General features: G+C 49.4%; 2 protein-coding genes across 6 annotated transcripts in view; both read right to left on the minus strand.

Moving 5' to 3' along the window:
- lmo7a (LIM domain 7a) overlaps positions 1-26643 on the minus strand; it is a 36693-nt gene that overhangs the window by 1218 nt on the left and 8832 nt on the right. Inside the window, exons 2-24 of one of the 5 annotated variants that reach the window (XM_067251027.1) lie at positions 24087-24117; positions 23444-23557; positions 22024-22237; positions 20725-20974; positions 15006-15035; positions 13934-14048; positions 12862-13007; positions 11490-12120; positions 10399-10710; positions 9803-9917; positions 9081-9242; positions 7654-7751; positions 7425-7488; positions 7056-7112; positions 5602-5627; positions 5043-5150; positions 4451-4543; positions 3361-3737; positions 3032-3088; positions 2713-2768; positions 1715-1913; positions 1121-1444; positions 442-550 (exon numbers count right to left, since the gene is read on the minus strand). In XM_067251027.1, the coding sequence (XP_067107128.1) occupies positions 442-550; positions 1121-1444; positions 1715-1913; positions 2713-2768; positions 3032-3088; positions 3361-3737; positions 4451-4543; positions 5043-5150; positions 5602-5627; positions 7056-7112; positions 7425-7488; positions 7654-7751; positions 9081-9242; positions 9803-9917; positions 10399-10710; positions 11490-12120; positions 12862-13007; positions 13934-14048; positions 15006-15035; positions 20725-20936 (3291 nt within the window). In that variant the 5' untranslated portion in view covers positions 20937-20974; positions 22024-22237; positions 23444-23557; positions 24087-24117. Of the gene's footprint in view, positions 1-441; positions 551-1120; positions 1445-1714; positions 1914-2712; positions 2769-3031; positions 3089-3360; positions 3738-4450; positions 4544-5042; positions 5151-5601; positions 5628-7055; positions 7113-7424; positions 7489-7653; positions 7836-9080; positions 9243-9802; positions 9918-10398; positions 10711-11489; positions 12121-12861; positions 13008-13933; positions 14049-15005; positions 15036-20724; positions 20975-22023; positions 22238-23443; positions 23558-24086; positions 24118-26643 lie in introns of all 5 variants that reach the window. The other 4 variants (XM_067251000.1, XM_067251009.1, XM_067251018.1 and 1 more) reach the window with 4 other exon arrangements.
- LOC136959271 (LIM domain only protein 7-like) lies at positions 16082-20300 on the minus strand. Its single transcript, XM_067253560.1, has 5 exons — positions 20281-20300; positions 19660-19995; positions 18845-19159; positions 18132-18350; positions 16082-17660 (listed from the first exon to the last, which is right to left on the minus strand). Exons 1-5 carry the CDS (start codon positions 20298-20300, stop codon positions 16865-16867), a joined length of 1686 nt encoding a protein of 561 aa, XP_067109661.1. The 3' UTR covers positions 16082-16864.

A 26643-nucleotide genomic window follows, 5' to 3' on the forward strand; every position in this document is an offset into this window, starting at 1 on the left:
GGTAAACATCAGCTGCTGATTGACAGGCAGGGGGACCAATCGAATGAGAAACATTGACAGCTCAAGCCTTGACAGGCAGGAAGCACGAAGAGAAAGTTCCAACCCCAAGATGGAAGAGCCAATCCAATTCAAGCATACACCACAGAAAGCAACAAGGTATTAGACTATATTGATTAGATAGACTACATTGATCAGTTTGAATGTTTTGGCACAAATGTACAAATGTTAGTTTCAAGAACAATCGGAAAAGCGTTGTTAGACATTAGCAGAGTTATTCTGAATCAGATTTGACAGAGAACCACTCTCAGGTTAGTACAGTGATTGAGTACTATGTTAGCATTGTGGCAGTCAGCCACGATTAGTTTGGAAGGGACAGGCCACGAAGGATGCCAAGTCTCCAATCAATGACAGGACGGTCTGGTATGACCCATGACCTCTCACCTTAAAGCAGCCCAAATGATAACAGAGCCCCAGGGACTCGATGATCATGGCTGCTCCCTTGCCCAGCGGCGAGTCACACAACGTACAGATTTTCTTGCCACTCACTGACCTGGGTTACAGAATGTAGACTTGGTGACTAGACAGCCTCACACACAACTGCTGTACGCATGCACACACGCGCTACATGTACACACACACACACCCTCCACGCACACACACATACACAATACACACAAACACACCACTATTGGTAATAAGGCATTGCCTGGAGGATAACCTCTTTCATTGGTTAAATGCATGAAGTTTTAAATGTAACAGCACTAGTCGAAGCGGCAGCAGCACAGCTGGATGGTTTGGAGTCTTTTTCCCCCAAACCTCATAAGTTCCCATTGGCACTTATTTGCGTTTCACAATGTATGCCTCATGTTTTGGCTACCCACAATGTTTTTGGGGCTATCTCGTTGTTTATGATCATTGACCTATGCGCTTTTTGTAAAGCTCTCTCTTGGGAGTCGCTTTGGATAAAAGCGTCTGCTAAATGAATAAATGTAAATGTAAACCTAACCCTAACTCTACCCATTAGACCCACAGAACACGATCAGGGGCCAACTTGTCACAACTCCATTTTGATGTCTTTATGTGTTGGCAGAAGCATCCCTGTCCTGTGATTGGACGTTACCTGCTGCGTTGCTGCTGGGAGGGCAGGTGATGCTCAGCCGGGGGCTCGGGAGACGTGGTGGGGGAGGGGGAGGTGGGGGAGGAGGAGGGCTGGGACCAGGAGGACGAGGGGTTCCCTCCGCCCGCTCGCAGGGAGCTCATGGAGTAGGAAGAGGGCAAGGTGGCTGACCCGGGGCGAGCCCAGCCCCCAGCCCCCGCTCCTCCGCCGCTGGCAGACATGGCGGAGTGGGGCCGGCTGTAGTTGGGGATGGAGGAGGTGCTTCCTGGGGTCCATGAGGAGCGCCAGGAGGAGCGGGGCGCGTCCAGGTTGTCCAGGGAATCGCCTCTGAGGAGTCAAAACAGCATAGATATGAATGCTAGGTGGATTGGAAAATGGGAACTGAAACTAGATTCTCATTTGAACTCAACTTCTCATCTTCTCATCTGAAGTCAACATTCACAAACCAGGATATCTGAGGATATCTGAGCTCCAAACTTGAGGTATTTCTGCTATCCAAGCATCTTAGAGCAATTTATCTCTGTAACATACAGTTGCCCTGATCCCACCCAGACCTCACAGGCCAGCAGTGGTTTGGCTGTACCCCAGGAAGTGTACCTGCGGATGGGGCCAGCCAGGTCAATAGGCTCCTTGCTGGTGGTGGTGCTGGTGGATCTCTGGCGGATCCAGCTGTTGTCAGTCAGGAGCTGGGTCTTCTTTTTCATCTCCCGCAGGATCTGCTGTCGCTCGGCCTCCGACTGAGACAGGCTGTCCCCTTTCTTCCCCCATGAGGCCTCAGCCAGCCCACTGCTGGTCACTGCAGCCAATGAGAGAAGAGGAAAATGCCAATGAAACGGATGTGACAGTTGCTGTGGCCAATGAGAAGAGAGGACGTTAAATTGTTTCCTGTGTTGGAGCCTCTGGATGCAGAGATGAGAAATTAGATTTGGAGTGAAGAAGAGTAGGGGGACTTTGTTGGTCACTTTCAATTTAGAAATACATCATTCGGAACACGTCAATTGACAAATGGATTAGGCGACTGATTAGAAAGCAAGCCATTTCACTGAAAGGGAGAGTGACCGCTTGGATCGAACCACTGATCCATCCAGGTTCAATCACGACACGCCCACAGGTCAATTTGACAAACGGCATAGCGGGCTGACTGATTGATTGGTTGATGGGTCTTGTATTAACCAAGAATGGAAGGAGTGGGGGGGGGGGTTGCGGGGGGTCTCGGGAGCCCCAGGGGGGCCGGAGCCAACCTCTCTCTGGCTCCCTGTATCTCATGGCGTTGAGGATGTCCCTCCTCTCCAGCTCGAGCTGGGACGCGGCCCTCTGGCCCTGGGCCCTCCTGTCCTGCTGGCGTCTCAGCTCCTCCTCCAGCAGCCTCTGGGCCATGCCCCCCGGACGGCCGGAGCGGCCTGGGACAGCCCCGACACCAACACACTCTTCAACACTGAGCTACGTTACCGGTATACACACACACTCGTACGGTACCACAGCCAACACGGGCCTCTCTTGTTCACACTCATGCCTTTTATTTCTTTCTCTCTCTTTACAATTGATCACAGCAGAGGAAAGGGTAGTAATTGATGTTGTTATAGAAACAGGCTGACCTCTGGAATCGGCATGGTCCACATCGTCCAGTTGGGGTGTAGATTTGGACTTCACCCTGTCAACAACACAAACACTGTCTCCTTTAATAATGTATTATCACAATTAATGTATGCAAATTAAATGTAATACCCATACACATATTACATTTTCTGTATATAAAAATATACACAGTACAATTTTCATCAAAAATGATAGACTGTATGAAAGAGCATTAATAAGCATGTTGGGGTTATTGTAACTTAATTCGAGTGGTTTAGACTGGCATGGTTTAGAACAAACAGCGGCAGAATGAATCGAAACACACACACACACACTGACCTGTCAGTCATGGACAGCTCAGGCTGGACCTGGGCATAGCCATAGGAGTCACCTCCCCTGTGATGCAGCCAGAGCAGGATGCAGACAAGCACATGATGCAGACAAAACAGGCACACAGACAGTATTAGACATTAGTGAAGGCAAGCAGGTAAGACACACAGGCAATCCATGCAGGCAGACAGACCGATTGTGAGTGTTACATACTGCGACGCAGACAACTGGGCATGTTTCAGTTAAGAGATGAAAGACTACTATGAGTAGATAGGTTAGAAGTGTCGACAGTGATTGACAGGGTGAGTCTCTGCTGAAACTAATGGTGTCACGCTGACCTCTGGTTCTCCTGGTCCCTCTCCCTGTCTTTACGCTGCTGTTCCTCCTGACGCCTCCTCTCCTCCTCCCTCTCCTCCTGTCTCTTCCTCTGCCACCTCAGCTCCTCCTCCTCCCTCCTCCTCCTCTCCTTCTCCTCCTCCTGTTCTAGTCTCTTCCTTTCCTCCTGCAGGCGCTCCAGGTCTCTCTCCTCCTCCTCCCTCTTCCTCCTCTCCTCCTCCTGCCTCCTCCGCTCCTGCTCCTCCAGCCGGCTCCTCTCCTCCTCCAGAGCCTGAGCCTGTGACTCCTCCTGCTCCTGCCAGGGGGGAGTCGGCTGGCTGAGGGGGGAGAGGGGAGAGTGAGGGCTGATGCTCCTGTTGTTCTCCACCTCCAGACTCATCTGTGCATACAGGGGAGGAAGGAGAGAAGTAGAGGTAGAGAGACCAGGGGGTGGGAGCGAGATGGGAGAACAAGGGAGAAGGGGGGCACCATGAGAGGGGAAGACCAGGGGGGAGGAGAGAGGATAAGACCAGCCGAGATGAGAGTGAGGGAAAGAGGGAGATGGAGGGGGAGAGAGAGAGAGAGGGGAAAGACAGACAGAAAAAGGTGGATTGGAAGTGTGAAACACATCTTGACAGTCTTGTCAATGTGATTTCATGGTGTGATATCCAGCTCTCTCTCGCTGGAGGTTGAAAAGTGTAAATATCCTTGACACATCTCAAGTAAATTCAAACCTAGCACAGATGGGGACAGATGACATTATACAATGATATTGTGGCCCCTTTAACAATCACTTCCAATGAGTGCCTTGGGGGCGGACCTCCAGGTTTAATGTACAGTAGGTCAATCATCCTTTCAATTCAGCATCACTGTACTAATATAAGACAATTCTCAATTCTGCTGTCATCTGCCCTAGAAATGTAAATATGGGTGTGTGTGCCAAGTGTTGGTATGGTGTCTAGTGGAAGTGTGTGTGGGTGCTGTGTGCTGTGTGTGTTGTTGCTGTGTGCTGTGTGTGGGGGTGCTCTGTGCTGTGTGTGGGGGTGCTGTGTGCTGTTTGTGGGGGTGCTGTGTGTGGGGGTGCTGTGTGCTGTGTGTGGGGGTGCTTCTCACCTCCTGCTGGTGTGTGCTGCCCTGATTCACAGCATCTTGCTGGGCCCTACGCCATTCCTCTTCCAGCTTCTCCTGGTCTCGCTTATACTTCTCCTGCACACACACAGGCACACACACACGCACACAGGCACACACACACACAGCCACACACAATTAGAGGTGACAGACTATTCTGTAGCTTATGCTAGAATCCTGCCATGCAGCAGTGTAAAGATGTTCAGACAGCAGCAGTAGTGGGGTTGGTAATGTGACTCTCTGACGCATGAAACATAGACAGCTCCAGGCAGGGCCCATCTGCTAGAGTTAAAACAACTAGACACACTTCAAGGAGTGTGTGTGTGTGTGCCTTGTTAAGACATTAGACCTTTTAGGTCTATCACACAGGAAATAGAGAAAAAGTAGCTTGACATTTTCTTTTCTTTGCTTTTTGTATTATTTTGGCATTAACATTAGATGTCATTCATCGGAGGCCTTCATCTAGCGTGCCTCAATATAAAAACAACAGCCACTTTAAAATAGCCAGTGGTCCCTCTTGAATGGTTTGAGCTGTGGTTTTACGAGTGTGTGACCCCAGGTCTGTTGGCAGCGGTACCTGCAGGAGGACCTCCTGTTCCCTCTGCCACTTCTCCTGCCTCCTGCGCTCCTCCTCTGGGTCCCAGGACCAGCGGCTGGAGGACGGGGCGATGGAGGGAACAGCCAGCTGGATGGAGGAGGGGAGAAAAACCAAGGACATGCAATCACAGAAGGGTACATCCACACCCGATTACATACACAACCGGGACCGCCTTCGACGGGATGAGACGTTTTTCCGTCAAACGAGATCCCACGCATCGTTGTTAAAGAGAGCAGACTAGGCTTCACTGGAGGCAACCTCAGTTGTTTACCTTGATGTGATACTGAACGACTCTGGGTTTGAGGAATGTCTCTTCCCTGTACTTGAGGGTGATTGGTCAGTCGGGAGCTAATAGCGCTGGTCGGCAGCAGCGGTGAACATGATAAACATGTCACTCTCAGTGGGGGGCTCTGTATGGCCCGGGGGATCCTCTTCCAAGCTAACTTTACAACTCTCCTCTTTAAGCTAGGTTTGACCTTTGTCAGGAAATATCAACAAACCGTTCGAGGAATAACTCGAGCAGGAGTTGGATACTTACATCGGATATTGCAGACTCGGATCCTCCTTTGAACAGAAAACAGAAGGATGTCAACAAAACCAGCGCCAGCATGTACCTTCATCTCCGGGACAGATCAGTGACTGACAGGTTTAAACACAGATGTCATTCACACACACACACACATGCACACACTGACATGACAAAATAATTCAATAGGCAACACAGACGTATGCACAACATGCAAACATACAAGTAAAATAGATGCGTTCACAAGAGCACACACGGGCAGAACAGCAGGCAGGCAGTCAGACAAACACAACACCAGAGCGGAATTTGAGGGCGCAGCATGCGTAGGAAGATCGTGAGGGCCAGTGTGTGAACCCTGGACACCGTACCTACACACGTCACACATCTCACTCAACACAACAACCACCTCAGACAGAATCAGGGATTTGGGGTTCAGCTGGCATGGTCCTTGACATGCTGGCAGGCCTCTGAATGATGGGGCCTCTACATTAGGCGTCATAGCTATAGAGACTGTGTTTGACACTATACAGAATTGACACAGACTTAATAGTAAATAATCAATAATGTTATTCAGAATTGTTTTGTACTTATTTACATTGTTGAAAAAGACTGGGATGTATTGGAGTCAGGTGGCTGAGCGGTGAGGGAATCGGGCTAGTAATCCGAAGGTTGCCAGTTCGATTCCCGGTCTTGCAAACTGACGTTGTGTCCTTGGGCAAGGCACTTCACCCTACTTGCCTCGGGGAGAATGTCCCTGTACTTACTGTAAGTCGCTCTGGATAAGAGCGTCTGCTAAATGACTAACTAACTGAACTGAAATGTATTGACCTTAACATTGTTTTTCAGCTAAATGGCTGCCTAGCAACGGGGATGACAGTATTCTCAGCTGCTGTCTAATGCATCTGAGAGGGGACTATGTGCTTCAGGGGGCTACATGTCAGAGAGCCAGGGCCCAGCCGCCGAAGAGAGGTGTCACAGATCACAGCACAAGTTCAGCCACAGTTTACCACAGAGATAGACCAGAGCACTGACGCTTGGAGCTACGCAGCCTGGGGGGGAGGGGGGGGGGGGAGGAGGTGGCAGAGGCGAGGAGGAGGAGAAGAAGGAAGAGAGCATACAGGGGTTACTCCAACACCGGTACAGTACATGGAACCTGACAGACAGAGGTAGCCCGGGGCCAGCAGCCTCTGTAAGCCGTGTGCATACAGGTTCTCATCTCAACCCTTCCTCGTGTGTCACGGCTCGTTGATCTGCTCTACCTCACCGTGGGGGGGGTTGACCCCCACACATCAACGAACCGTTATAGTGAGCCGAGGTTGGGATGAAAACTTGTATACACGACAATCTTTTGAATACAGCAACAGGAAAGGCTGGAAAAGAGTGATGATGGAAGCACAGACAGATTAGGCCAATAACATCCCTCCACCAATAACCCGGACATGGTTGAGGTTCTTTTTTTGTTTTACCTTGTTCAAAAAACTCTGATCTCCGTTTTAAGTTTTTCAAAGAAATGGGTTCTGACTCTACGTGTGAGACGGTGAAGAGAAGAGGATGGGAGAAGGAAAGGTTAACACAGGGAGAGAACACTTCTCACAGAGCTTACAACTTCAAATACCCCAGAAGTGGAAACATGTTCCATCAGGATCATTTCACACAATTCTTTGAAATAAGACTTAAGGTTTCACTTATTATTTCAAAATATTACATTCCACACTACCATCAAAACGCCAACCCTCAATAACCCAAACCCTGTTTTTAATGCTCCCTGACAGTTAACAGGGTATTTGACAGCATATGATGATGGTTGAGGTTTTTGATTTTGCTATGCTCTTTACCTTTGTTCCTCAGGGTCACTGGTTTGTCACGGAAATCGCCATTAACTCCGTTGGAGGCCATGTCCTGATAGGGCAGAGCATGTAAAGTTCACTGAAGATGAACAGTGCATTCAAATGAACCAGTGAGAGAGCGTGTTGGATATACATTTGCTCTACAAACGGCTACCACACACTAGAACCAAGGCCTCCTTGACCACTTTGAATCTGTAGATAACCGAGTGTGGCTCACAATGATTGGGTGGCTGGGGACCTCCATGGTGTTCCGGGTGGATGTGGAGGAGGTGAAGTCCAGACTGGTGGTGTTGACGGTGGGTTTGTCGGGGCCACCTACAAGTGTTGGATGATCCATACTGGTCAGATTGATGATCTTATGGCTTTTAAACGGCAGGGAAGGATGGTCTCTGTCCCAGTCTGCATGTCCCGGACGTACGGCAAAAGAGTGGTGTGTATGTGTGTGTGTGTGACAGAGAGAGAGAGAGAGAGAGAGCAGATAGAGAGAGAGAGCAGAGAGAATTTGAGACCGAAAGAGAACAGAGAGAGGCGGAGAGCGAGAGAGACGGCATGTTTCGTATGTGTGTGGTTTGAGTGCGTGCGAGAGAGCACAGTATTAGGCAGAGCACACGTCTCCTGTACAACCGCAGTGCATAGTTGTAGAGTGGTTAAGCCGGAAGATGAGGAGGGGTTATGGTTATGTTGGTTACTCTAGAGGACAGAGAAGGACAGAGGAACCACCTTCCACAGCCATGCAAGACTAAACACTTTTGCTGAAACACATGCCACAGCTTCACCCTCTAGTCCACAAGGTTGCTGGGTACTTCTATTTTTGGTCAATTTATTCAAAACTTGAAAAAGTACAGACAAGTTTACTGCTGAGTAAATAGGGATGAATGCATTAAGTTGTGTTTAGGTGAAGTAGCATTGATACAACATTGGGTAATGCTGGTGAGCTGAAGGACTATATGACCCTGGGTTAGTTCTCCACGTGGTAAACTCCCCATAAAGACACACAGAGGAACAGACACACAGAGGAACACACACACAGAGGAATAGGCACACACAGAGAAGAACAGACACACACACACACACAACTGAACAGACACACAGAGGAACAGACAAAAACACACACCGAGGAACTGACAAACACAGAGGAACAGACACACAGATCAACAGTACATGTACAGACAAACAGAGGCATGAATTAAGAGAATATAGAAAAGAGATGGGAAGAGAAAGAAAGAGAGGCATCACAGAGACACAGACTAGATACTGGACTCCCATGTCATCCCAGGAGAGAGAAAACAACTTGGGAGAGATTTTCAGTTGGTCATTAAACTGTCTTGGGGACATTTAGGTAACAATTCCACAACAGTTTACCGACCAATCCAAAGGTGTCACAACATCTTAACAAGCTGGCAACGATAAACAAAACTGGCACTCTTGAAAAACAACATTTAAGTGACTCTCAATCTTAAATTTCTCCCTCCCTGTCTCTCCCCCCCCCACACACACACACCCTAAAAGGGGTAGGGTGTGTGTGTCTCTCTCTCTCTCTCTCTCTCTCTCTCTCTCTCTCTCTCTCTCTCTCTCTGTCTCTCTCTCTGTCTCTCTCCGTCTCTCTCTCACACACACACACACACACATGCCCCCCCTACTCACGGTTCTTGCCGTGGCGTCGTATGTCCAACACCAGGCTGCCCTGCTGCAGGGCGTCCTCCAGGCTGCCCTTCCACTCAGAGTAGCTCATGTCTGACACCTTGTGGCCGCTCACCGCCAGCACCTCATCGCCCAACTGCAGCTGGCACTGCTCCGCTGGGCTGCCTGGGGAGCACAGAGGGCAAACCGAGGCAGGGTGTCAGAGGTCAGGGGTCAAGGTAGGCGGAGAGTTGGAGCAAATAGGTGCAGTGCGGGGAGATGGTCAACCAGGCGGACAAAGTTGACTGGCCGACAGAACGTGTCGGTGACTTCTACCCCAGGAAATACTCCGCAAGTGGATACATTGGACGAGTGTACATCTGGTGTCCAGTGTAGATACACACAGTAAGATAGAGACAAAGAAATAAAGATGGAGACAGCGAGAGAGACAGAGCTGGAGAGGGAGAAAGAGAGAGTGACATAGATAGAAAGAGAGAAAGGCTAAGGCCCAGCAGATGTGACCCAGATAAAAGCTGTCCTACATTGGGCGAACATATTCTACACTGCTGCTGGCTCTTTTGGAGAGAGATATGAGGGCTGCCATACCGAGCACTCTGATAATCCTGCAAGATGGACCCAGGGCCTCTGTTATAGCTTGGTGTGGATGAGGAGTTCCAAATGAGACTGAATGGAATGATGTGGGATGACTGGATGAGGATTATCGGAGGATGGATTGAGGCTGTTACCTGTCTGCATGGATGTGATGTGGGCTCCAGTGGAGTCCCAGTCGGCATGGAAACCAAAGTCTGTGCTGCTGTTGGGCTTCTGGTTCAGACTGATGCGCATGTCGCAGAAACTCTCCTATGAACACACACAGACGCACACGTTTAGATTTCTATCATGGTTCATCCCACTCTAGTGACATTCCTCCACTATGTAGCGGTGTGTGTAATCCTAGCTCTAGTGTTTTCCATGGACAGGCTGGGTGGACGGTGTGTGTGTGTGTGAGCGGGTCTGGTTGGTCCCGCTCCAGAGCTAAGGAATGGAGAAGCTTTGTTCTGTTGTATTAATCATTCATGGCTGTCAGACAAAGGGCCCGGTGTGGATCCTCCAGGCGGGGTAGGGCTGGACTGTAAACACCATGGGAAAGCTACAAGAGGTTACTACTACTGCTACGACAAGTAGGTAGGTTCTACTGTGTCGTGGACAAACCATTCACACAATGTTTCGGTCAATGGCGGCTTTTAATGCCAAAGCTTCATAAATAACGATCCCATTCTGGCCGCGTGCCCCATCTTGATTCCAGGTTCTGTATGACTGAATTACAACAACGACACAGTACCTGGTTGGTGTCCTTTGGGGGTGTGGGGCTGACTGGGACTGGAGTGGGAGACACAGCCTTGGTCTGGGGGCCGGAGGGGTCATCCTTGATCTGGGGAACCACAGGGGAAACACTCGGTGTGGGGGTCCCACTCCTCTCCTCCTCCTCCTCCTCCTCTTCCTCCTCCTCCTCGTTGCTGCTCTGGGCTGAGCTGGAGCGGGCCTCGTCCTCAAAGGTCATGGCTTGGCCGTAGCGGCCGAGGACAGGGATGGAGGGCGGAGGCTTGCTGGCGGTCTCCGGCTCGCCGTTCACGCGCCTCAGAGACTCGTCCATCTAGGGGAGGGAGAGGCGGAATGGGACGAGGCATGCTGGATGACAGACAGACTCGCGGGAAACGTCCACATCGCTTTTTTATTCGTTTCAACTCTATCTCGTTTTCATTTAGCGCTCTATAAAATGGAATTAGTTCCTCTATATTCAAAGTCAGAGAGAGTTTCAGAGTTAAAAAGCATTCCTGGGGAAAAGTCTTGAGTAGCTGCAACTGTCTGGCTGCAGTATAAAATAGATGATGTAACCTCGCAGTGTCTAGACTTCACCCACTTCACACTCTGACCATGGAACACACACTTAGCCATGAACCAGCGCCTCGATAATAAGCTTCAATTTGACCTCCATCACACTCCAGGCAACAGACAGTAAGTGAAGGCCGGGAGCAGCAGATTTCTGTTGTGAATAGCAAGTAGTATAAAAACACGTTGGATTCATTCATTATTCACTCGGGATGAGCCTGTGAGGTGTCTACGCTTAACTCCAGAAACTGAACAGTACTCTGCTGTCCAGAGGAGCATAGTCACAGCAGGCTAGCTTCCTCTCCTGGCCTCTAGAAAACCTCCAGCTACCTAGCTCTCTCAGAGACATGCACTGCATGCGGGAGAGTCGCGAGAGCAGTGGTTCCTTACAAAAGCCCAGATAAGCTCAATGTGGTAATAGACACCATCTTAACTAATGAGCAGACAGGAGACAGATAGACAGATTGCCTGCCTGATTGTCCAACAGATACGCAGAAAGACAGAGGCAGACAGGCAGACCCGGCAGTGGGACCTGGTACTCACGGTGAAGGCTCGGGGCAGGGAAGTGATCCGGGTGGACTGTGTCCCGAAGGGCCGCGCCGTGACGACTGAGGTGAGGCGGGCGCTATCCGATCTCTGGTAACTCCTGGGGAGAGAGGCGGAAACCCGAGACACCCCGGGAGGCAGGCTGTAGCCAGGCTGGGGCTGCTCATCCAGAGGGCCAAAAGAGGGGGTCTCCTTGGCCTGCCTGCTCGCCCAGGGGAGCCTGGACTCGGGTGCTTTGATCAGAAGGCTGGGGACTGGGGCAGAGGTGTCCTCCGCTGTGTTGACTGGGCTGCTGCTAATCTCCATAGTGGCTGGGGGGTTGGAAGGTTTAAAGATGGAGCTACGGCTGCTGGTGGTAGGAAGGTCCCCCGTAACCCCCTTGTGCACAGCGGGGGGCAAGATGGCCCTGTTGGGCTCCAGCCTGGCGGAAGGGGGGTCCTCCCTCAGGGGGGGCACGGAGCGAGCAGTGGGGCGGTCCTCGGCTGCGTACGGGGTGTCGACGGTGTAGCTCCTGGTGGGGAGGGTACGGGTCCGAGGAACAGGGGCCGGCTCCTCAAACACGTCCTGGTCCAGAGAGGTCAGGGAGCTGAGACGATTGCTGAGAGAACTCTTGGTGTCCCGGTTCTGTCTGGGAGGTGGAGGGCGGGGGTTGAAAGGAAGGGTGAGGAAGAGAGAGAGATAGGGGGGTGGGGGGGTGGGAGAAGAGTGAGGGATAGTACAGAGGGAGGAGTAGGGATAAAAAAAAGGAGGGCGGAAGAGAGAGGAATCAAAGCAAGATAAAGGAGGCGAGAGGGGGAGAGGTTCAAAAGCAGTGACAGGAGCGTGGGGGGGGGGGGGGGTTGAAGGCAGAGTGGAGAGAAACAGAAAGAAAGGAGAGAGGGGAGCGGGGACCGCACGTTGAAAGGGGTAGGAGGAAAGAGGTAAGGCACAGAAAATGAAAGAAAAGCAAAAGAAAAAGAGGGGGGGAGGGGAGGCAGGATACAAGCCACTATTACATTACATTTTCACACTGACAAAAGAGACAATTAGAGAGACTTGGAGATCATTCCCAGGCAGGTCACCAGTAATCTGGCCTCACTCGTCTGACTCTCACCAGGCTGCTGTACAAAGCCACATCCTCATTGACAGGTACTTACTGGAGCGGCTAAGTTGTGCTCTCCAAGCAAGGAATTTGGCATTAAGGATAAAAACGTTGTCGGTGTCATTCAAACACCACGTAAATAAAAGGAAGTGAATATCTGTGTGCGTGTGTGTGTCCTCACCTACAGATGTAGCAAATAGGCTAGACAGATGACTGTACCTTTTGCTAGAAGCAGACCAGGTGCCTCCTGACTAACACTTCATGTGTGTGTGTGTGTGTCCTCCTCACCTCTCCTCCTGCATCTCTCTGAAGGTCTTGGACCTCCTGCTACTGCTTCCAGTCAGGGTGAACTGCTCGACCTCCTCTCTCTCCTCCTTCTTCTTCACAATGTCAGAGTTCACGCTACGCCGGCGGTTCTTCCATTTGGTGAGGTCCTGCGGAGAAACCAGCCAAGGTCAACCAGAGAGGCAGCCATCTTAAAAACTCCTCTCAACTCTGTCCATCTCTAACATGGAGGAAAGGGGGGATTCTGGAACACCGGATGGTCAATTGCAGAATGAAGTAGATGGAGTAGAAGAGAGAGAAAGAGAGAGAGAGAGAGAGAGAGAGAGAGAGAGAGAGAGAGAGAGAGAGAGAGAGAGAGAGAGAGAGAGAGAGAGCAATACATTTGAAGGTGTCCTATTTGTGTGTGTTTGGCTCCTCCCAGCTCAGGTCTCTTGTGCATTGGGGTCCATGTGTGACCTAAATGCTGCTTTAAGAATCCGTCACTTTGCACTGCAAACAGTGCAATACCACTAGCTAACACACACACACAGGTATTCAACTACCAACAGGTGGATATTAACTCACATGTTTGCAAAAATGAAAACAAATTTACCTGGGAATGTGAGTTCAGCAGGGTTCGTCAATGCGATCACATCTCTGAGTCGTCATTACAACTCACTGAGTCGTGGTGATTGGTGTCACCATTCAGTTATTACATAATGTTTATTGATCGTACTGCACATTTTATCCAGCCCATCCCCTAGCTAGAGTCCTGTGTAGGTCTGACACCAGTATTTGTCCTCTCCGGTCCTTTCTTTTCACTAGTAGAACCAGCTCTCCTTTTTCAAGTGGCCACAGGCACAGAACGAACTAGAAAAACAGCTCTCTCAACATCATCCATGAACTCCATAATATGGAGTTATAGTTCCTTGATACATGGATGTCTAATCTCTAGCATGTGCATTCCTGAGCGTGTTTACATGGGGATGTCCCAGGTTTTCTTTCGTTATCTCTCGTAGTTACTACAACTCCTGCACCCCAAGGACAGCAGCAGTACTTGAGTGTGCGTTTGTGTGGCTGTGCATGCAATACTCACATCCTGCCACTGGTCTTCACTCTCCTTCACCTGCTCACGAATTTTCTGCAGCTCCTCGTAGCGCACTTGTCTTAGACTGGCTGGGTCCACTGATATGTCACTCATAGATTTACTCCTGAAGACGGGTGGACACACAGAGGAGGAGTTAGGAAGCAGACCGGGGTCAATCCCGTTCCAATAATATAACTTAGCTACCTTAAATGAACATGAAACAGCTCCAGACTTCCTACTGTGGTACTGGCCAGTTGGCCAGTTGATACAGCGTGAATTACAATTACAGCACTAACAATTACAATGCTTTGTGCACACGAGGCAAAGGACACTGGAGTAACAACAAAAGTCGGATTAGTAAAACAGTTTAGTAACTAGTTAGCTCACCAGGTGTTAGTAAACCAGGATGAAACACGTACCCAAGTTAACCACACGTCTAATGTCCACACAAGTTCATTCAAGCAGGCAATGTAAAGCAGTTTATTCACCGGTTAGGGACAGCGTGCTTTGATATGGTACACTCTCCTGCCGTTCCATCCAGCACATGCACACAGTGAAGCCACTCAAAAGCATTTGGGCGTGGCCTTGTATTCATCCGAGTTTACTCACCTGCTTCAGAGGCTATCTCTACTGCACTACTGGGTCATTTGCTTCCTGAGTCAGGCTATGCTGTGGCTACAGTACAGCTACATCGTAATACAAGCCAGTGGGCCATACAGTATGTTTGGGAAGGATGACCAAGCGTTATTGTTATTGTGTGCGCTGCAGCAACACTTTGTTGCTCTGTCAATAGTCCTTTGTGGAGAGCTGTCCCACCCCCCTATTTTGCCTGGCTCCGTGCCATACAATTCACAGCTATGCTCGGTGTCAGCGTTTAACAGCCAGCCACAGAGAGAGAGAGAGAGAGAGAGAGAGAGAGAGAGAGAGAGAGAGAGAGAGAGAGAGAGAGAGAGAGAGAGAGAGAGAGAGGGATATGGTGAGACAGAGAGAGGGGCAGGAATACAAAAGCAGTGGGGTGCAGCCGCAGCCGGGTGGAGCAAATGGGAACATGAAACATTCCTTGGACTGCACGTCAACTCACCCGTCACTAGCATCGGGCTTACGGAGAGCTCTAGGGAACCAGAGAGAACCATAGACAGGGCAGACCTCAGTCAATAGAGATACTGCTAAACACTACACAAATTCTTGATGATTACTCTGAGGTTGCACTTTCGGTACTGTTCGGCTGGCTTTAATTGTGGTCGCAAACTAAATGAAGCACAACCCAAAGTATGCCAGTATAATATATAAGTATAGGGAAAACTGTGTTTGAAGAAGGTATGTGGTGGGGTGTTATACAGTATTAAACAGTAGGGCCACATAGTAACAGCCTATTCAAAGGTTCATTGAAATTAGTAGGTCACAGTTGAGCACAAGCTCTATTGCTGATAGACCCAGACAGTAAAAGCCCACCAGCAAGTCAGATGGTTTTTGCCCTTTTATTTGAAGACGGAGTTGGAAAAGCTCATTCTGTAAAGCCTCTGTATCAACTTTCCGTGACGGCTGGAGATGTGTGTGTAAGTGAGAGTGTGAGACGAGACAGAGAGAGAGGGAGGGAGAGGGAGGGAGGGAGAGGGAGGGAATCACTTTAACAACAGTCCCTTTTCTAGAGTCAATGGGATGATGTCACTGGAAACTTCATCCCTCCACGTGTGAAGGATATAAACCCACATTTAAATGGACCCTGTGTGTGTGTGTGTGTGTGTGTGTGTGTGTGTACACAGAAAAGGAAAGTGTTTCACGATTCCCCAGATTAGCAGGCAACAATTTATCATCCAATCCTCACTGTGCTGTGAAATATGTAAAACACACAAACACTCGGTCTGCCAGCGATCTGTTCAAGCTGGACTCTCGAAAGGTGAGCCCTGGGTTGTGTACCGAGTGGCTGACAGACCTAAACCTTCCTGCACCAGCGTGCTCACAGCCCTGAGGATCCCATGTAAGTATGAGAGTCCCTAAAGTGAGTAGTATTACCACGTAGCTCAACCTCTTATGTAGGTGGCCACAGTAATTACAGGCCAGCTGTAGGCTGTAGTTGCTACAGTGCAGGTGCTTAATGTAGGTGGCTCCTGCAATGTTTAAATTAAGTCATGTCTATTACACTCCATCACAACCACAATCAGTCTGGGGAAGTCTTTATTAATGCGACGGATGTTGTACAAGCAGAAAACTTTTAAAAATAAAACAAAAAACTAAACAAATGCAGATGAATCCTATATTGAAATACCTGGTTATTAATGCGAAAGGCATTTTGGTAATTGCTATCAACAACAGTGTTCATGCAGTTTATTAATAAATAACACTTCAATAGAAATAGTAGCAGGAAGACAACAATATGACCACCAAGCAGAATTGTTTCTATCTGGGGTCTTGTATAGTTTAGGTTTTCAGAGTAATGCTACCAAAATGTTGGCGGTTGGTTAATACTGTGTGAAGGCAAAATGTTCCCACTTTACCTAATTTGCAAACAATCTGCCTCAAATGGCCCAAATCTGAGGTAACAATAGATATTTCAAACAAGCAGCAATTCCGATAAACCCATAACAACGTCTGGTGACAGCTACATGTCCTCAACTGGGATGTAGGGTCGACTTGTCCAGTTAGGAAGAAAGGCACCTGGTTTGTTCTGAGGAGAGAGTGCTTCGTTGTAAAGCGAGACTCCCTCGAGTGAGACTATAGATAGCATCTTCCCGTGGCACATCAACATGCAGCATACAGGTAGGTCACTTCAACACTCTTCTGACGCTTTGGCTCTGCGAACCGAAAGACACTGGTGTGCTTTCAGGCTAAAAAGAAGGCAGTCAGAACGGAGAGGGAAAAGAAAAACAACACAACTAACACAAGGTAGAGTTTAGATGATAAGATAGCTAGCAAGCCAGGCTGCCAGTTGTACCCTGGTCTCTAGGAGTTAAGGAAGGCTAACCTCTCCACAAGTAGCCTCTTCCTAAACCTCAGCCTGCTCGCCTCTCGGATTTCTTGCATCTTTTGCAGGTCCCCCTCGCTACAGGAAGTGGGCACTGACGGAGTCATCTGATTGGCTGATTTGGCTAGAGGTGACCCCTGACCCTGGGCCCTAACGCCAAACTTCCTGAGCAACATGTCGTCTGTTTTCGGTCTCTCCTTCCTCTCGTTTTGATCTTCTGACGGTACTTCCTGGTTCAAAGGGCAAGGGGGGCACATCAGTCGAGCCTGCAAGGAGGGGGGCAGGGCCCAGGGCTCTGGGATGTGGAGAGGCGTGTAGCGCTCAGGGTCTCCAGATAGGGGGCGCTGTGCCTGCTGGGGGTTTACCTTGCGGTACAAAACATCATCTCTCTGGATGTCAGGCAAACGGGGTCTCCTGCTGTCGCCAGGGCGAGAAGGCTGGGTAACGATGTTGACCTCCGGCTCGGGGGAACAGGATTGGCTCTTACACCCACTCGTTTTCATCAGAGCGAGATCGGAGTTGGAGTGGAAGGCCTGGGTCCTCCTGGCAAACATGTCGTCGTTCTCCAGGTCGGGGAGGATGGCGTCTCCCACCTCCCAGGGCTCGGGGGCCTCCAGGGGGTCATGGCGTCCCAGCAGAGCCCTCCGCTCTCCTCTGACCAGCCTGGGGCCCGAGGACGGGTCCACTCTGGAGAACACCAGAGGGGGGCGCTCTAGCAGCGGAGTGGGTGGTTTAGGAGTCTGCTGGGGGGCAGTGTGTGGATGGGTGTGAGGGCTGCAGGTTTGGGCGGCAGGAAAGAGGAGGAGGAAAGAGAGGAAGGAAGGTGGAGATGAGTGCATGCAAGTGAACCGGAGAAGTATAGAGAACTAGAAAAGTAGGAAAAGTTTTTTTAAAAGGATAGCAAAATAGAGTTTTGATGCTGTCTTGTTTGAAAAATGCATCAAATGGGAGGGGGGGGGGCCCACTCAAACAGGAATTTTCAGCATATCTGTATCTTAAATAAATATAGTCCAGTGCTCAACTACATTATGTACTAAATATGACTAGGCTACAAAAAAGCCAAGTAAAGACACATAATACTTAAGCAACAAGCAGCTTTTTTGATGCATGTTAAGGCGGTGTTAATAGCATGGTCACGTGACGTCACCATTAGTATGTCAGGGAGTGGCTGATTGGAGCATCCCTCCTATGACGTCAGGAGGTTCTAGAACGCTCCTGCCACGTCAGTCGAGCGGCTGTATCGACCTTTGACCTGCCGGATGGGCAGAGCCTTGCGGTGCGTGGGGGTGAGGGAGGGAGGGGCCAGCGGCGGGGGGAGGAGGAGCAGAGGACAGCCAGGGACTGACGTCGCACTCAGAGTCGTCTGAGGAGGAGCCTGACTTCTTTGTACTGCGGCCGTGGAGGAGGAGAGGAAGGGAGGAAGGAGGGAGGAATTGAGGCCGGAGGAAGAGATGGAGGGAAACACCAGAGAGAGAGACAGAGAGAGAGAGAGAGCAATGAAGAAAGATAAATAGGGACAAAGAGGAAGAATGGGAGAGAAAATTAGGGAAAGACAGAGGGTTGGAGGAGAGGGAAACAGAGAGTGTGAGAGAAAAAGAGAGAGGAGGAGAGAGAATCAGTGGTCAGACAGGTAGAAACACCTCAGAGAAAAGCAGTTCCCAGAAGAACAGACCCAACTGACCCACTACAGATTTAGAAATGACAACAGAATAACATGCATTGACCCAGAACCAGAAGCAACCACTAAAGAGAATAGGTTAGTATAGTGGTAGGCAGAATTATACTAAGTGTAATAGAATGAAATGGCTAACCAGTTACAGAGGGGACCTAAGTTAGTTAGAAGTGTGTGACTGTCCGCTCCAGTGTTAGAAGGAGCGAATGCGTGAGTGTTGTCTGTGTGTGTGTGTGTGTGTGTGTGTGTGCAGTTCAGTCCTCAGCCAGGGTGCCGGTCCACACACCTGAAGCCCTGCATCTTCCTGTACCAGGGCCGCCTCTGGGAGCCCAGTTTGATCTTCTGGATGTGCATGTCCTCCTCGGGGGTCCAGAACTTGGGCAAGAACTTATTGTAGGGCGCGCTGGCGACGGGCTGGGGCGACAGGCCCACCTTGCGGGCGTACAGGTCGTCCTGGACGGGGTCGGCGTAGCCGTCTTCGTCCTCGTCCTCGGAATCGTCCCACAGCTGTCGGAGGAGGCTGTCCGCCGACGCGGGGCGCAGCCCGTGGTCCAGCCGTACCGAGGCGTGCCGGGGCGCGCACAGCGCCGAGCTGCTGCTGCTGCTCGTGAGAGACAGCCAATCAAATCATTCGAGAGAACAGGAACAGGAAGCGTGCACAACCAATCGCAAGCCGGGGAGCATCTCGCGATTGTTCTTTGAGCGCAGGCAGTCTCCAGGGAGAGCAGAGCGACACATTTGGACACACTGTCGAATCAAATCGAATCAAATCGGAAAGAAGCAAACAGCTCGGGCGTTAAAAAAAGGACACTGCAGACCAAACCAAACAGAAGTGAGCAAACAAAAACAAGCAAGGTAGCCCAAAGAAGACCAACCCAAGAGACCAGAGAGGAGTCCAGGTTTGTTAGAAGCATCACGCTGGTGAAGGCCCGAGGGCCTTGCACGTCATTGGTTACGCTAAACGCCACACCAAGCAACAGAGGGAGGACAGAAGCACACTTGTCCATCACGCCTTCCTCTGTTGCTGTGTCTCTGTCATTCTCTCGCCAGGCAGCAGGCTCGTCACAAAGCTCTCTCCCTAACCCGCTCCGCAGGCCTGACCTGAGGAAGGTTGATGTCTGACGAGGGGGGGTGCCGGAGCTCGCGGACACCCTGGGCCAAGTGCCCCCCCCTCCTCCTCCTCCTCCGACCCTCCCGCCCGAGACCCCCACTCCCCCCTCCGGGAGGCCGATGGGCACCGCGAAATTTGTGGGCGGGGCGGGGGAGGGGCTGTGGAAACGGCGGCTGGCGAGGTCGTCCAGCACCAGGTCTGGGTCGGGCCGCTCGGCGTCCGAGTCGCTGCCGCTCTCGTACTCGTACGCCCGCTGGGGGTGGGCCGCAGGGGGGGCGCCCGGGGGCAGCCCGTTGCCCTGGGGGTCGGAGCCGGGCCTGGTCTCACTGACAGCGGTGGAAAACCATGGGTTCGCGGTCACAGATGAACGCAATCGCAAACGTCACAAACACACACACACGATGGGAAAAACAACCGGAGTGTACGTACCCCAACCACACATGGCCGACAGACAGTGGGAGGAAGAGAGACAGTGTGTGAGGAGAAAACTGGGTAGGAGTTAGGCATACAGTATTATCATGACTCTGATAAGTCTCTTTCCATGAGGAAGACAATGCTTCTACTGACGGAAGTCCATGCAGGTAGACAAGAATAGAACATGTTGGAATCACCATTGTTTGGATCCAACCATCCTGGACAGCGGGAACTTTCCTTTCTCTTGTAGAGTCTTAACTGACATAAGCTGACCTCTACACTTTTGAATACGCCGCTAAGAATGTCCACGGGATTTTGACACTACTACTGCAAAGACAGATGTGTGGTTCTGGAGGTGTGTTTGTGTGTGTTGTATACAGGTGTGTGTGTGAACAGGTGTGTGTGTGTGTTGTATACAGGCGTGTGTGTGTCTGAAAAGGTGTGCGTGTGTGTTGTATACAGGCGTGTGTGTGCGTGAACAGGTGTGGGTGTGTGTTGTATACAGGCGTGTGTGTGTGAACAAGTGGGTGTGTGTGTGTGTGTACAGGTGGGGGTGTGTTGCATACAGGCGTGCGTGTGTGTACAGGTGGGGGTGTGTGTACAGGTGGGGGTGTGTTGCATACAGGCGTGTGTGTGTGTACCTGGTGAAGGTGCCGTCCTCCTCTGTAAACTGGGGGCCCACCCAGCTCCTGCGGTTGTCTTCCTGGCGCTCGGCCCGTTTCTTACGCAGCGGGGCGGGGACGTAGCCCGAGGACTTGTCCTTGGTAGGCAGGAACTGGTTGAACTGGGTGGCTGTCTTGGGCGTGACCACCAGCGAGCGGCGGTAATGGAGGGGGTCCTTGCTGTCGGCCATCTTGAAGAGGGAATCTACTTCGGCGTCACTGCAACAACCTGGAGAGGAGGAGGAGAAGCCCTCTGTGACACTGTTTGTACATAGGACTATACAAACAAACTATTATTGGAGAGGAAAGGAGGGGAGAGGTAAGGTTGAAGAGCATGTGAGAAAAAAGGAGGTGGAGGGAAAAGTAGAGAGAGAAGGGGATGGGAGAGCATGTGAGGAGTAACAGGACAGGAGGGGAGAGGGAGATGCAAACACAGACGGGAGAGCATCAGTCGAGTAAAAGGAGACGGGGGAACGAGAGCGGAGAGGGGCAGATATGGAGGGACAGAGAGAGGGAGATGTGAGGCGAGGTGAGAGCAGGGTGGGGCAGTAGCAGAGAGGCGTGGGACTGGAGGCCTCAACATGACAGCGCTGTGTGGAAGCTCCTGGAATGTCTCCCTCGAGGGGTACAGCCTCTCACTAATTACACTGACCCGTTCTGCCCCACAAAAAAAAAAAAAACAAGCAACAAAACAACATTCTCCAGCTCTGGTTGATAGACAACTATGAAGCATGTTTTGTTCACACGTTTATGAAGATGAAGTTAATATAAAGTTACAACAACAGGCCACTAGATGGAGATAGGCATGAGTACACAAACTGATGCAGAATTCCATTCGTATTCACAAAACGTATAGTCACACACACACACACACACTCACACACACACAAGAGTGGGCCTCGTGTAGAGGCACAAGTGTGCAGAGCACAAAGTTAAATAATTTATGGCACAATGTTGCCATGTTGTTGTTTACGTCAATCCGTCATATTCAGAAAGCTATGAATTCAACATCAAACACAACTATCCCTGTCCCTTTTATACAATCAATTTCCAAGATCTCCAATAGTTAGGATTCCAGTGCGGGTAGAAGCCACCGATGAAACATGAAACACGCGCTCGCGCACACTCAGACCAAACACACCAGAACCAAACAGAAACACAAAGTAATCCATTGACAGTAGTGCATGTTTGAGCGCTATTGTCTGTGTGCGTGTTCACCAGAGTGCGCCGATGCGTGCGGAACTTGTGCGTAAGGGTGTGTGTGTGTTCCGCCCCTACCCTCGCTGCCGCCTTTCAGAGTGGTGTCAGATGAGATGCTGGGGGGTCGCGAGCCCTCAGAGTCGAGACTGTCCAGGGAGTTCTCCCTCCTGTGTTGCCGTCCTCCTCCTCTCAGGTAGAACAGGTCCTCTCTCTCGCAGTACCAGCCGTCTCCGAAACCACTGTCTCTCACGCTGCTGCTGCCACCGCTCTGGCCCACAGAGTCCTCGAGTGCCTGTGACACACACACACAAACACACACTGGTGAGGTTAATCAATAGGCATACAGTCATTCAGCTCCTAGGGACTGTAACGCGCACACACGCGTGGGCCCATGTACGTGTAACAGGTTGCGTTGCCCATCAGTGTCGCTTCCTCCCCGTCTTTCCCCGTGCCAGTACTCGAACTCGGGTCCTCTGACTCGCAAAGGTGACCACCACCTTTACAAAAACCGCTCGAACCAGCTACGCCACGGAAAAGCCAGCTCTTCAATGTCGCGGTTGGGTGGAATTTATACTGAGGATTGAGTTAGACCAATTCAACTGGGTTGCATAGGCGCGCACACACACAGAAAGTAATGAGGTGTGTGTGTGTGTGTTTTGTGTGAGTGAGAGAGAATCTGATAAATTGACTCTCAACATGAGTCTGTTCGTGTGAATTCTAGTATTGTCATGTCATGCATTCCTTCAGCTACTGTACACAAACAAACAGACACCTGCTGCCTATAGCCGGAAAACAATGTGTGCAAGTATCTGTGAAACATGCAGATCCCACAGCTCTCCTGTCCAACCACAGAAACCCATCAGCCAGCTCTAAGACATACCCTGTCAGATGTACCGTAAGAGCCAATGGGATGCAGGGTGAACAACAGTGCTCTTCTTGAACCCGGGCCTGTCTTTGGCTCAAACATGGGGCCGGTGCACACATGAACCTGGGACGTGTTGCAACTTAACTCGTCTTTGTCCTAAATCCTCTCACCTGACTGTAAACAAACTGTAAATGAAGCTGCCAATTCAGCAGTGGCACGATGGGGAGGTTGGGATGGGAGTGGTGTTTGTGTAACACCACCCCCCACCCCCCACCCCCCACCCCCCACCCCCACCCCTCACGAGATTAAAATAGCCAAGTCAGACAATCCGATCATGACTTAATGTGTATACTATAGCTGCGGCCTAACTGGTGAGTATCTCAGGGGCCTCTTGGCCAATCCGGTTACATCGTTTACATACCAGGAAGGATAGAGAAATGTAATGGCTGGGGGTTGTTAAAGGGTTTCATTTATACCCGTTTACACAGATTACAATAAACATGTTCACAGTTAGCTACAATTAGGTCAAATAACAAGGTGAGGGTGCACCCGTGTGCGTGTGTGAGTCAGTGTGTATGCACAGTAGTATGTATGTATTTTTGTACATGTGTGTGTCAGTGTGAGTGTGCCTACCTTTGAAAGTGCTATGCCAAGTAATCCCTCAAAAGCCTTGAGGTTTAGGTAAGGTCCATGATAGAAAGGGTCGTTTTGTGCTGTCCTGCCAAGCCAGTACAGGGTGATCAACACCTGAGAGGAACCAGGCAAAGCAACACATCAGACCCCCTTCAACAACACAGCTCCTTAACACAGCTGAAAGGTAGCATGTTAATTCCAAATAAAAGTACTTAAAAATGTTAACAAGCCTTTAAAACTCCATTTAAGTTGACTGGTTAGTACGGGTTTGTGGGCTTGGATGCTGTTGACCGGTGTGTTTGTGTGTGTTGGTCTTTGTTCCCAGTCTCCATCCAGAACATTCTACTCTACTGCTACTGTGTTCACTGCTACATATTAATATAACACACAGGGCAAATACAAACACTACAAACATCTGGTACAAAACCACCACTTAATGTAAACAGCTTTATCTATGTAAATAATGTTCAAATTATAATGATGTGGACACACACACAGACTGTGAAGTAGTATTAAGAACTGTGTCCACAGAAAACCATTTGTTTTCACACGGATCCTTCAGACTTGAGCGAACACAATGAAGGGTAATGGGCTATGGCGCCCGATGCACCTTTCCAAATAAAAGCGTAACTTTTCCACTCACATTTTTCAGTCTCCTGCTGGTCTCTTGACGTCTGTGAGGGAAAAGAGAACAGAGGGGTGAGGTGTGTGTGTGGTTTATCCCTCACAGCCTGGGAAAATGACAATAAAAGAATAGAGGGCATGTTAAGGTCTGTGAAAGAGCTGGAAACTGACAGCACAATCCAGGCTACTGCCAGGATACCCCAGAATCCTCTCTCACACAGAGCACCACAAAGGCTGAGGTCACACACGCAACCACACACACAAACGCACTAGGTCATTGGCTCTATCGATTATTTAGCAAGATGGCTGACTTTGAGCATCTCATAGTTCTCAGACAGACCTAGCAGGTTCACCTGGAGAACATTCCTGTGCTGCCAGCGTGTCTCTCTCCATGAGAGGAGAGCCTGTTATATTTATGATGGTTTACAACTAAAAACAGCCATAAAATGACTTGGTGTCTGAAGGTTAAAGATCCCAGTTTAAAAAAGACTTCCTTTAGACTCCCAAATCATTTATAACCAGTACAGTAGGAATCTAAAACAGATTGGAAGCAGGTTGCTGTTTCGAATGTTTAAACCATCCCAGAGGTTCTGGTAGAAAAGAATGGACCTCCACTCATTCTGTCAGGTCTCTCTGCTGTGTGAATCTAGACCACACACACACACAAACACACACACACACCCACCCTTCGTATGTCACCTAGGCAAAGGGCAGTGTACCTGCGTGTTTGAACAGGACTCTAAAGCACTGATAAAGGCAACATGTTAGCGTGATAAGTACAGTGAAAAGAGAGATATACAGCCTTGTTCTTCAACCCTGCCTGTCCTGTCCGTGCTACACATTCCACTCCTCATGCTGTAACACAATCGCCACATATACACACACCTCTGTCCATAAGCCTTTGCTCTGGTGTCCTATAGCCCTTCCCCAGCATGCAATGCGTCTGGTGCAGCTGGTAGCACCTGCTGAAATTCTTGCGAACATTCCATCCTGACACCGAATCGCCACGCCAACCTCCCTCCTGCCAATTGATCCGGGGCCTGTTCCATAAAAGCCGCTCAAAAAAGCTGGGATTAGTCCCAAACCTGACTTGAATTAACCTAACAAGTCAGTCGGGGCTAAAGTGGTTCCAAAAAGGCCTATTCTAGTTCACGCAATACGACTAATTCAAGTCAGATTCAAGAAGTCAAGATAATTGCAGTTGCACCCTATTCTTAAGCAACCTGGATCATGGATCATATCGATCCATCACGGCAAAACGCAATGCTCACAACCACGTGACTTCTTCCCGAAAGAACGTTTTAAGCCGCATGCTATGACAGCTTATCCACCACTTTATAAAAATAAAATGACACGCCATGATTGACATGAACGACAGGCTACATTGGTCGACGTCTTTTTTTATTGACCTTTACTTCATTGATTTAAAAAACACACACCCTCTAAACAAATCTAAATTTACTTTCTTGACATTGTTTTAAATAAATACTATTAACCAATACATTATCCAGTAGCCTAACTTTTTAACATGTTTTTTTAGTCACGAAAATGGAGGACATATGTATGGATTTGGGTTTGTTTTGTAATGGTAGGCTACTTGACTATTATTTAGCTATGATAATTATACTGGAATAATCTAGATTGACATATATGTAGCATCAGCCTAAACATTTGATATCACAAAATACCATATAGCCATAAGTTAAAAGTAGGCTGTGTATGTTTGTATCAGGTTTGTTCTTTTATTTAAGTAGATGTTCTATAAATATACATATTGCACTGATAGTGGTAACAAAATAAAAGGCATCATGCCAGAAACTCTGTGGTGAATCATCGTTTTCCCGTTGAGTCAGTGTTACAAGAGGGTCTGGTGAAGCGACAACACGTGCTAAGCCTGACAGTGAACCTGCCCCGGACCAGGCTAGTTTCGCAGCATAAGTTGCCATAGTAACTGAGTTTGAGCTACGTTGAGCTGGCTATATGGAACCGAATAAACTGGAAATGGGTCTGACTAACTGAAATAAGCCTGGCTTATTCGGTAAACTCGCTTTATGGAACAGGGCCCAGGACCTGATTATAGACTTCTTGGGCATTGAAGAGGTCTGTCCTTAACCACTGATCAGTTAACAATAATTACAGCTAATGATTACTTTATTACTTTTATACTGTTTGGAGTGCTTTGAATATAATAAACAATGTTTGAACTATATTAACTCATGAGAACATGGAACGTCAGGGCCATTTCTAGGAGCCCTATCTAAAGCCTAAACAAAAGCTATCTAACATGCAGCGTCATCTTTCTGTGCTTGCAAAGGCTATGTTGATTATCACCCCCCTGACGTTTCTTGTGAGAGTAAAAAACCCATATTGTGATACTATTTAAGTGCCCATCATTCCTGTATTCATTGTCAAGTCCTCCGAGATGCTCAACTTGAGTATATCAAACACCTGCACCTCATAGATCTATAATAAATAAGTTGATTTTGTCTTGAACTTGTGCTTGGTGATTCACTTCATTGACTTGGTACTTTGACAGCAATTGGGTGCTATCTAATACATCTTCAGCATTTATAATA

The sequence above is a fragment of the Osmerus mordax genome, chromosome 2 (genome assembly GCF_038355195.1).
Source record: "Osmerus mordax isolate fOsmMor3 chromosome 2, fOsmMor3.pri, whole genome shotgun sequence".
NCBI lineage: Eukaryota > Metazoa > Chordata > Actinopteri > Osmeriformes > Osmeridae > Osmerus > Osmerus mordax.